Raw genomic sequence first — 11,870 nt, 5'->3', positions numbered from 1 at the left:
CATATTAAAAGTGTCTGTCAAGACACTAAAAGTGTCTGACACTAAAAATGGAACAGTTCAATAATATATTGGTGACTTTCAGGCAAAATAATATTAATGTCAAACAAGGATGTATGCAACATCCCCCACCGGGGCCTAGCCTATTCTTAGTGGCCTGGAGGCAGCCGGGGCCCAGAATAACTGAGTGGCTGGCTAGTGCGGCCTTGGACCGGGGACCCGAGGGCTGACATACGGACTGACAGGACTCCAGTAGGTGGTGTGTGCAAGAAATATGGAGGGAGAGGTCCTGATGCAATGGTTCTCCTGGAGAAGCCCATGGTGGTAAGCAACCTGTATCCAGGGATTAGACGGAGGCAACAATGTGCAAATTAACTTACAGTTCTTTATTCAACAGCAGGCAATGCCCAAACTATAACAGCAGCTTTAGCAGCAGATTCGGGAAGCTAGAAGAGTCATGGAGAGCTGGTCAACTCGAAGGTTACACGCAGCCGGGTAGTAGCTTCAGGCTGGGCTGGTAGAAATGGAGTCCAGGTGATGGATCTCAGCTCTGGGACTTAAGTCTCCTGACTTGCCCTGGGTGCTAGGCAGGGACCTGAGGTACTTGTGATTCCTGATATTAGGACACTTACTATCGAAGACAGACCATGAGGTCTGGTTTTCTCAGAAGAACATGCTGAACTCTGAAGAAGACCATGTGCTCCCACCCACCATGGTTTATATGCTCCCTTGGTCAGGTGGTAGCACTTCTCCGATCAGCCTCCAGCTTGTTTCACAATAACAAAAGACATATCAATGGACAAGAAAATTTCACTGTGTTAACCCTTACCTTACCATGCAGTGGCAACGGCTGCAATTACTAAGTTCTTAGAGATCTCTTTGGAGGTGATCAGTCTCCCCAACACCTCCTGACATGGAGAGGGCGCTAATCGCAACTACCTGTGTTGCATACATATACCACAAAAAATGGTCAACACACCAATTTTAGTTAAAAGATACATGTTGGTACTTTGTTCAAGTTCTACATTTCGGATTCTATCAGAATCCTTTCTGAAGCTTTACCATTTTATAGTTACCAAAGTTTGTTGGTAGTTTGTACAATTAAATTACATCGTTGTAACTTGAAGCTGATGGGCCCCAGTGCAAATTTGGTCACAGACCCCTGACTATAATGTATGGTATATACTACTAGATTTCTCATATGGGAAAGTGACATCTTATGGGCCCCTGAGCCTCTTGAGTCCGGTTGGACCTAGCAATTTAGTTACAGTTCTATTTAGAATTTTGGGTTATAAATACACTAAAACCTTAACAGTATATACATACAACAAAAAATAGCCGATCACAGAGAGTGTGAAGTTCAGTGTCTAGGCATTTCTCCATATGTGGATGGGCAGTATTGTTTGTAAAGATGGTCTGCTAACACGTTACTACCAGGTACCATTGTTACTTGTCCCTTATTCATGGAGTTCCATAGATGTAAACCAAAGGAGTTCATGAACTCAGGTAATTGGTCCCATACATTGTAGTACCTTCTCCATGCCCCACAGGGCACCGGGAAAAAACGTTTGGGATTGAAAATCGTAATGTTTCCACACATGGTATCTTCTTTCTCATTAAAGTATGGTATTTTGCAAAACGTCTTAATAATACGGGTAACAAGAATTGGACCTTGTTGTCCCCATATTTTGCTATTGTACTTCTGCACAAAGTCCTCCATACATTTTTGGGTAAAAGCATGATGAGGAGAAAACCCAAAAATACCATTGCCTGTGGATGTTGAATGTTCTGAAGCCAGGAAGTTCTGCTTAGTGATGGTTCTTATGGAGATGACATCTGTATCTAAATAAACTCCACCGTATTTCCAGATCAGAGCTAATCTGCAGCCATCAGAACTGACATGAGTCCAGTAACTCTCCTGTTGTGGATTAATCTAAAAAAATAAAAAAAGGAACATTTAGTTGACTGACAATTTGAAATTATTGTTATTACTACTGTACTACTGATGTGCATTTTCATGAATCTACCATCAGGAAATCTACCATCAAAATCTATGATAAACTTGAGGAATTTTGACTATGATAATCTTCATATATTTCTTATCTATGTCCTCTTTTGTCCTAAGATCAACTTTTAAATTATCATTATACTAATGAGCCAGAAGGATTCCAGAGGATGTTACTACAGTCCCTCTGTGCTGCAGCTTCATAGGCTGTTACACTGTGCAGAACACTTCCTACCTCCCACCCTGTGCTGAAACTTCCTTTGCTGCTGTGAGATCACAGCAGACAGAGGGAGAGCGGAAGTGTTATGGGAACAAAGGGGAGGTGGAGATAGTGTAACAGCTTTGCCCCTCAGAGCACCATTGGCTCATTAGCATAATTTTGAAAGCCAAATTTAAAATGATGGAGGCCATAGATAACAAATATAGGAAAATTACCACACTATCGGTCCCTGGATCTATGAGTAAGGGTCCCTGGTTTATCATGCTTAATTTTAATTTTTGATTTCTTCTAAGGATGTATGGAAAGGGCGAGTGATTTTTCAGCAGACGTCGCTAACACCTTTTATCAGTGCTGAAAACATGAGTGTTAACTGTTTAAGTGTAGCAGGAGAAGAAATTTTAGCTGGGAACGGCAAATTGCCCGGAATCATTTTCCCTGGGGACATTGTTGAGGGGAGGTGCGATGATCTGTTGCTATGACAGCTCTCCGAGACTCCTCTGGCTGTCATGAAATGATCTAGCTCAGACCCAGTAAATTCACAATATACTGCAATACAGTAGTTTAAAAAAGGTAAAAAATTAAATTAAAATATAGAATGTCTAGAATGTAATAAATAAATATGCATGATCATAAACATGTTCAAGTCCCAAAATGCCTGATCAAAATATAAAAGTAATTGATCCGTGCAATGATCAGCGTGGTATTTCCCCACACATTAAAATTGTAATTTTTTTTTAGAGCATGCGATTGGATTTTGGCTCATCGGCGCCGGTTTGCACGCGAAAGAAATCGGGTGGCGGGACGTCGGACGACCCAACAGATTCGGACAAATCGCGGAATTTAGAAAAGGTTTTGTGTCGCAAGATCAAGCACTCACATGCACCAGGAAGAAGCAGGTGAACTCCGGTGGACCTCGGAACAGCAACGACACATGCAGGAACTCGGATGCACATTCCTAATGAATCATGCCGGACCCGAATCCTAGTCTGTCAACGCACCACGGGATCGCGATGGGACGGGGTAAGTAAATCTGCCCCATGATGTCAAGCACATAAGAGGAGGTGCTCAGAGGCAGGGAGAGCTTAGTATTAAACTCTTTGTCTTCCTGACTTAATTAACACATCACTTCAAAGTTGATTTTCTGGATGATCCGGCATATTCATGAGGGGGCAGTACGGGGAACCGTTGACTGCCAAATGAAGCCGGGCCTACAGCATGGGAGGGAAGTTTGGGGAAAAAGTTATGCCTCGGACCACCCCCTCATGAATACGCCGGACCACTGTAAGCTTGGTAAATCTAGCAGTTTAAAACTGCTAATACTGGGGTAGTGCTAGGAGCTGCTTATTTTAGTAAGAGGCTCCTGAAGTGTTTTTTTTAGGGTGACAGGTCCTCTTTAAACAGATCGTTGATGTAGGAGCCAGAGAAACCATCTAGAGGTGTAAACTTTAATCTATTTCACTCCAAATTCTGATTTCTGAAAAAGTGCAAAAGCTTTTAATAATGATTTACTAGGGGACATGTATCCTTACTTCTGCTGTTTTTTACTTTTCTTTTTGAGAATTTTCACTGAGACTTTTGCTGTCTTTTCTCAAGTACACCTTTGCATTTAGTACAGTGCGCCTTATGTATCTTTGTTTGTGCAAAACTTGCTTTACGTATAATTTTTTACAAACCTGCAACTGGTCCATGGCAGGTGCAAAGGAAGGATTGTGTCCAGTATTAAATTCCAGCTGAGTAGCTACTTGGCATGTACTGCATGGGGCAGGATATGACATTTTTTTCTTCCTTAGACCCTTTTTTTAACATGTAAATTATAATTAAGTTAAATTATACTTTAAATGATTAAAATTTTGTACATGAACCAGTGGGACTTTAAAAGTTTGGGCTTTTTTTAAATGTATACATTTTTGCATTCACAGTTTATTGAAATGTATTAGTTACTTCTAAATTCATGTTACTTTCAGTTATTGGTTTTGTGACCTAATTACATGTGTTTATGCAATTTTTAATTTCCAGATCAAGTAAAATTCAGGATGTGGTCACACGTGGCGTTTGCATTGTGTTTTTAAATGCATTGCAGAAACACATACTTTTTACCTGTTACCATGCATTTAATTTGTTTGAAAGTGTTTTTTCTTCACTGTGATCCTTTTAAAAATGCAAAACAAATGCTATGTGTGACTGCACCTTCATATGTCGTTATCTCCCTGGGGTGTGACTAGACTGCTTATAAAATGCAGGCCACATCCTCCAATCAAAAATTTACAGTAGGCTCTACTCCTGTACATAACCCTGTCACATGGCTTGTACCCTCTCCTGTACATAACCCCTCACGTGGCTTGTGTCCTCTCCTGTATATAACCCCTCACGTGGCTTGTGTCCTCTCCTGTATATAAGCCCCTCACATGGCTTGTGTCCTCTCCTGTATATAACCCCTCACATGGCTTGTATCCTCTCCTGTATATAACCCCCTCACAAGGCTTGTGTCCTCCCTGTATATAACTCCTCACATGGCTTGTGTCCTCTCCTGCATATAACCCCCTCACGTGACTTGTGTCCTCTCCTGTATATAACCCCTCACATGGTTTGTATCCTCTCCTGTATATAACCCCTCACGTGGCTTTTATCCTCTACTGTATATAAGCCTTCACATGGATTGTATCCACTCCTGAATATAAAACTCACATGGCTTATGTCCTCTCCTGTATATAACCCCTCACATGGCTTGTACCCTCTCCTGCATATAATCCCCTCTCGTGACTTGTGTCCTCTCCGGTATATAACTCCTCACAAGGCTTGTATCCTCTCCTGCATATAACCCCCTCACGTGACTTGTGTCCTCTCCTGTATATAACCCCTCACATGGCTTGTATCCTCTCCTGTATATAACCCCTTACATGTCTTGTGTCCTCTCCTGTATATAACCCCTCACATGGCTTGTGTACTCTCCTGCATATAACCCCCTCACATGGCTTGTATCCTCTCCTTTATATAACCCCCTCACAAGTCTTGTGTGCTCTCCTGTATATAACCCCTCACATGGCCTGTGTCCTCTCCTGTATATAACCCCTTACATGTCTTGTATCCTCACCTGTATATAACCCCCTCACATGGCTTGTGTCCTTTCCTGTATATAACCCCTCACATGGCTTGTATCCTCTCCTGTAAATAACCCCCTCACATGGCTTGTATCCTCTCCTGTATATAACCCCTCATAAGGCTTGTATCCTCTCCTGCATATAACCCCTCACATGGCTTATATCCTCTCCTGTATATTACCCCTCACATGGCTTGTGTCCACTACTTTATATAACCCCCTCACATGGCTTGTGTCCTCCCCTGTATATAACCCCCTCACATGGCTTGTGTCCTCTCCTGTATATAACCCATCACATGGTTTTTATACTTTCCTGTATATAACCCCTCACAAGCTTGTGTCCACTCCTGTATGTTACCCGTCACAAGGCTTGTATCCTCTCCTGTATATAAGCTCCTCACACGGCTTGTATTCTCCCTCATATATAAAACCCTTACATGGCTTGTATCCTCTCCTGTATATAACCCTTCACATGGCTTGTATCCTCTCCTTTATATATAACCCCATCACATGGCTTGTTTTCTCTCCTGTATATAACCCCTTCACATGGCTTGTATCCTCTTCTGTATATACCCACTCACATGGCTTGTATCCTCTCCTGTATAAACCCCCTCACATGGCTTGTATCCTCTCCTGTATATACCCCCTCACATGGCTTGTATTCTCCCTCATATATAAAACCCTTACATGGCTTGTATCCTCTCCTGTATATAACCCTTCACATGGCTTGTTTTCTCTCCTGTATATAACCCCTTCACATGGCTTGTATCCTCTTCTGTATATACCCACTCACATGGCTTGTATCCTCTCCTGTATAAACCCCCTCACATGGCTTGTATCCTCTCCTGTATATACCCCCTCACATGGCTTGTGTCCTCTACAGTATATAACCCCTCACATGGCTTGTGTCCTCTCCTGTATATAACCCCTCACATGGCTTGTACCCTCTCCTGTATATAACCCCATCACATGGCTTGTGTCCACTCCTGTATATAACCTCATCACATGGCTTGTGTCCTCTCCTGTATATAACCCCATCACATGGCTTGTGTCCTCTCCTGTATATATCCCCCTCACATGGCTTGTACCCTGTCCTGTATATAAACCCTCACACGGCTTGTATCCTTTCCTGTATATATCCCCCTCACATGGCTTGTACCCTCTCCTGTATATAAACCCTCACATGGCTTGTATCCTCTGCTGTATATACCCACTCACATGGCTTGTATCCTCTCCTGTATATACCCCCTCACATGGTTTGTATCCTCTCCTGTATATACCCCCTCACATGGCTTGTGTCCTCTACTGTATATAACCCCTCACATGGCTTGTGTCCTCTCCTGTATATAACCCCTCACATGGCTTGTACCCTCTCCTGTATATAACCCCCTCACCTGGCTTGTATCCACGCCTGTGTATAACCCCATCACATGGCTTGTGTCCTCTCCGGTATATATCCCCCTCACATGGCTTGTACCCTGTCCTGTATATAAACCCTCACATGGCTTGTATCCTCTCCTTTATATAAACCCTCACATGGCTTGTGTCCTCTCCTGTATATAACCCTCTCACATAGCTTGTATTTTCTTCTGTATATAAACCCTCACATGGCTTGTATCCTCTCCTGTATATAACCCCCTCACATGGCTTGTGTCCACTCCTGTATATAACCCTCTCACATGGCTTGTGTCCTCTCCTGTATATAACCCCCTTCACATGGCTTGTGTCCACTCCTGTATATAACCCTCTCACATGGCTTGTACCTTCTCCTGTATATAAACCCTCACATGGCTTGTGTCCTCTCCTGTATATAACCCCTCACATGGCTTGTACCCTCTCCTGTATATATCCCTCTCACATAGCTTGTATCCTCTCCTGTATATAAACCCTCACATGGCTTGTATCCACTCCTATATATAACCCCTCACATGGCTTGTGTCCTCTCCTGTATATAACCCCTCACATGGCTTGTATCCTCTCCTGTATATGACCCCCTCACATGACTTGTATCCTCTCCTGTATATAACCCCTCACATGGCTTGTATCCTCTCCTGTATATGACCCCCTCACATGGCTTGTATCCTCTCCTGTTTATAACCCCCTCACATGGCTTGTGTCCACTCCTGTATATAACCCCCTCACATGGCTTGTGTCCACTCCTGTATATAACCCTCTCACATGGCTTGTACCTTCTCCTGTATATAAACCCTCACATGGCTTGTACCCTCTCCTGTATATATCCCTCTCACATAGCTTGTATCCTCTCCTGTATATAAACCCTCACATGGCTTGTATCCACTCCTATATATAACCCCTCACATGGCTTGTGTCCTCTCCTGTATATAACCCCTCACATGGCTTGTATCCTCTCCTGTATATGACCCCCTCACATGACTTGTATCCTCTCATTTATATAACCCCTCACATGGCTTGTATCCTCTCCTGTATATGACCCCCTCACATGGCTTGTGTCCTCTCCTGTATATAACCCCCTCACATGGCTTGTGTCCATGTGGATTTGAGGCATTTAAAACAAAAAGTCTAAAAAAAGCCAAAAGTTGCATCTGCCAGGATAGGAAAAATAAAACATCTATCACAAGAAAAAAGACATGATCATACATAAGGTGCAAAAATAGACCTGCCAAATGTCTCAATTATACATCAAAGAAATAAAACTATGATACATGTCCCCCACTATCTGCTAATCATAGCTATCTATAATGTAGCTTATAGCATATTATATCATAATGACATATGTCTGTGCCTTGTGGATCATAAATGAAGATAAAACATAAGTAATTTTGTCTCCTTCTTAAAGCATTTGGGGAAGCTTGAATCACATTTTTCTTTTTATAAAACAGTGAGAAGCCAAGTGGGTTAAAAAAAACGTTTGGAATCTGCCTAACCACCTGTATGCATTTAAAAAAGCTATCTTAAAGGGGTTTTTAGCACAAAAGATACTTGTCTCCAAGCCACAAGACAATAAGGAAATTAAAATACTCTATTAGTATTAATGATAACAACAAGTGTATGGAGCCAAGGCAGTGTTTTCTAGCCATAGGGGTTCAGTAGGAGGATAAGAACAGACTGAAGTACATGGAGCTTCTGCTCCTCACATTGCCCCGAGGACATGTACATGCCAGGCATCTCCATCATACTGTGAGTCAGCAGCCACTCCTGCAGAAGGCAGTTGGAGATGTGAGGAGTAGATGTGTCATGGCTCGGCACTTCCCCACCTTTAGGTAGAAGAATATATATATATATATATATATATATATATATATCTTATCTGCCTCCTGTGGGACCTCATTTAACCTCTTCCCTTACCCCTGTCTCTGGAAACATTGACATGTAAGCTACTTATCCCTAGTACAAAAAAATGTTGGGTAATGCTAACTCTCCAGACAAAGGTAGATACACTCCTAAGGCCAGGTCTAGTATTTGAGCTCCTTTACTACCTCGGTACTATCACACATGTTTCATCATTCTGCACCTTACCTTCTTGTACCATGAGTGAAGTGGTGTGTCTGTAAAAATCTCCTCAAAATTCAGGGGAAAGAAGTAAATGTTACTCAGGGATGAGAGAGTCGGAAAATGTCTCTTCACCAGTTCTTCGGTGTTGGTTTCATTCAATCCTTTCATGAAGAAGGCCACTGGTCGGTCTTTGTAGACTCGAGCTGCTGACTCTACAGCACATAACACTAATGGAGGAAGTTGCAATCGATCTGTTGATTCCAGAAATATAATCCCATCACCTTGTTTCAATACTTCAGAAGGCGTCCTGAGAGCAGCGGTCACTGTTGGGGATGCAGATATATTCAGGGTCTTCATAAAAGGTAAGGTCTTCTTTCTTTGATTGACCCCATAAAAGAAACCAACGGTTGTCAAAAGAAAAAAAGTTGCTATTTTTATCGAATTTGACATTGCTACGGCATGTGTGATCAGACTGCAAAACAAAAGAAAAGAAATTTATGGTAGTTACAAACTGGCAAATAGATCAAATTAACTGAATTGGCCAGGAAAAGTAAAATATATTCGATATTTATGGAGATCTGATGGTGAGTATCCTGGGTAATCTACCAGACTACAGTACTGGCAATAAAACACTCACAATAAATGCATAAATATAGGGTAGAAAATGTTAAAAATATATATACAAAGCATACAATTCATTCAAAGTATGGCACAGATATGAAAAAAGAATTCCAGCTCACCTCCAGCCTTTTTATACACAGAAGTTGAATTTGTATGTAAGTTGGAACTGTATAGTTTATAATTGTAGCTCCAAGCTAATTTTTTATATCCCAGTAACAATTGGATTTTCAAAATCTTTTGCTGTAATGGGAACAAGGATTATCATTAAAATGTCATTATAGACACTTAACAGCTGATCATTGCAGCCTGGGACTAAAATAAAGCATCCGGAGAGCTTCACCTGTGGTCACAGTGGGCAGAGAGCTCCGTCTGTAACGAGGGGTCGTCTGTAAGTCAGGTCTGTAAGTCAGGTGTCCTTAAGTAGGGGACCGGCTGTATATGCATAAAATAATCACAAATCATATAATATATGTATATATAACACCTACCAGTCGCTTCTTCCTTCTCAGATGAGAAGTATTTTCGATCTTCTTGCTTTTGCATTATCTCTCTTCTCTCAGTGATCTTTTTATTTGAATGTAAATATTACTATTAATATTGCCTGCTCTGATTGGCTGTCCCATAGACAATATGTGTCATGATGGAATTTACACTTTATCCAAGTGAAAAGAAGATAAAGGTTAAAACTGAGATTTTTGTGAATACAATAGCACAAACTTGTTACAGCTCTCCAGGGCGGTTACCTGAAACTCAGACCTATTCATAAATAGAACACATTCTAAATACTACAGAATCTCTGATACAATCACTATAAAGCTGGATTTAACACAAAATATATACATTTTATTATTGTTTATTATGCTTTTTAATAGAGACTTTGTACAATGATCTCTAACAAAAAACATAAACATAAAATACAGGTTATATTAAAAATACATCAAAAGTCATATATAGCAAAACTGTATAACTGTGCAGTGCTGTATCCTTACAACAGAGGGCAAAAACACCCCATGATTCAGCCCTGTACAATCATTTTGGTAAAACAGAAAGCTCCTGCCTGTCACTGTTATAGTGCTCGGTGTGGCGGGTGGCGATTTGAGTCACTGTTGCCTTTCTATCAGCTCGAACCAGTCTGCCCATTCTCCTCTGACCTCTGGCATCAACAAGGCATTTCCGCCCACAGAACTGCCACTCACTGGATGTTTTTTCTTTTTCGGACCATTCTCTGTAAACTCTAGAGATGGTTGTGCGTGAGAATCCCAGTAGATCAGCAGTTTCTGAAATACTCAGACCAGCCCTTCTGGCACCAACAAACATGCCACGTTCAAAGGCACTCAAATCACCTTTCTTCCCCATACTGATGCTCGGTTTGAACTGCAGGAGATTGTCTTGACCATGTCTACATGCCTAAATGCACTGAGTTGCCGCCATGTGATTGGCTAATTAGAAATTAAGTGTTAACGAGCAGTTGGACAGGTGTACCTAATAAAGTGGCCGGTGAGTGTATGTTATCAATGGTATGTCCAATCAGGATAAACCACATAGTAAGGCGTGAGTACAGTAACATATACAGTGAAATGAAAAGATGATCCGGAGTACAGAAGGATAAAAAAAGAAAGAAGATCAGACATACATCGTATCTGGTGGGTACTGTAGGTATGATTTGTGCTCATATAATGGGGCAGATTTACTTACCCGGTCCTGTTGCGATCCCGCGGTGCATTGTCCGATGAGGATTCGGGTGTGCTACGGTTCCTGCATCGGTCACTTCTGCGCCAAGGTCCGCCGGAGTTCACCTTCTTCTTCCCGGTGCTTATAAGTACTAATGCCATTGAGTCTTTTACCAACCCTATTAAGACCAAAGGAGTTAAAGGGCATCTCTTACATATGGTATTAAATACACAATACAACCCTCAAGCAGTTCCATAAAAACCAACTGGAAACCATATTAGACAAGACATTTAGTCAGAAACACTCCATAAATTTCCTGCATGAAAAAGAGCTTAGAAGCAACAAACTGACCTTAAGTAAGAAATTTCCATTGCTACATGACCTCACCTGGTTAGAAAAATGGCTTACGAAAGACACTGTACCCAGAGGCGCAATTTCTTTATTATATGATTATTTATTGGCATCAGGCCATGATGTAGTACTGACAAATATCAGAGGCTGGGAAGCTGATCTAAATATCTCAATTACAGCTAAGCATATTAAGCAAATCCATCAGAGGTCACAGGGTTTTTCAAATGTGTTAAAACACATGAAAACTCTTACAAACTAATGACTAGGTGATACAACACACCTAGAGTGCTCATGCAGAAAAAACTCTTAACAACAGACACTTGCTGGAGATGCGGAAACAATGGGGGAACGCTATTGGGAGGATGGAAATGTCCTAAATTAAGACGCTATTGGGAGGATGTTCAATCTCACATAAATAATATTACGAGCAAAAC

At 41.5% G+C, this 11,870-nt stretch overlaps 1 protein-coding gene across 1 annotated transcript; it reads right to left on the bottom strand.

The window, feature by feature from the left end:
• Positions 1–410: 410 nt before the first annotated feature.
• On the bottom strand, positions 411–9,967 carry LOC140120679 (alpha-1,4-N-acetylglucosaminyltransferase-like). Its single transcript, XM_072139639.1, has 3 exons — positions 9,903–9,967; positions 8,818–9,265; positions 411–1,930 (listed from the first exon to the last, which is right to left on the bottom strand). Exons 2-3 carry the CDS (start codon positions 9,241–9,243, stop codon positions 1,358–1,360), a joined length of 999 nt encoding a protein of 332 aa, XP_071995740.1. The 5' UTR covers positions 9,244–9,265; positions 9,903–9,967; the 3' UTR covers positions 411–1,357.
• Between the last annotated feature and the right edge of the window lie 1,903 nt (positions 9,968–11,870).

This window comes from Engystomops pustulosus, chromosome 3 (assembly GCF_040894005.1).
Source record: "Engystomops pustulosus chromosome 3, aEngPut4.maternal, whole genome shotgun sequence".
NCBI lineage: Eukaryota > Metazoa > Chordata > Amphibia > Anura > Leptodactylidae > Engystomops > Engystomops pustulosus.
The sequence above is the reverse complement of the archived record's forward strand: the minus strand, read 5'-3'. Positions and strand labels throughout refer to the sequence as shown.

Excerpts from the sequence above, each read along its gene's own strand:
- LOC140120679 (XM_072139639.1), bottom strand. The coding sequence starts at position 9,243 with ATGTCAAATTCGATAAAAATAGCAACTTTTTTTCTTTTGACAACCGTT. Across the intron at positions 1,931-8,817 it reads TTCACTCATGGTACAAGAAG|ATTAATCCACAACAGGAGAG; the intron begins GTAAGGTGCAGA and ends TTATTTTTTTAG.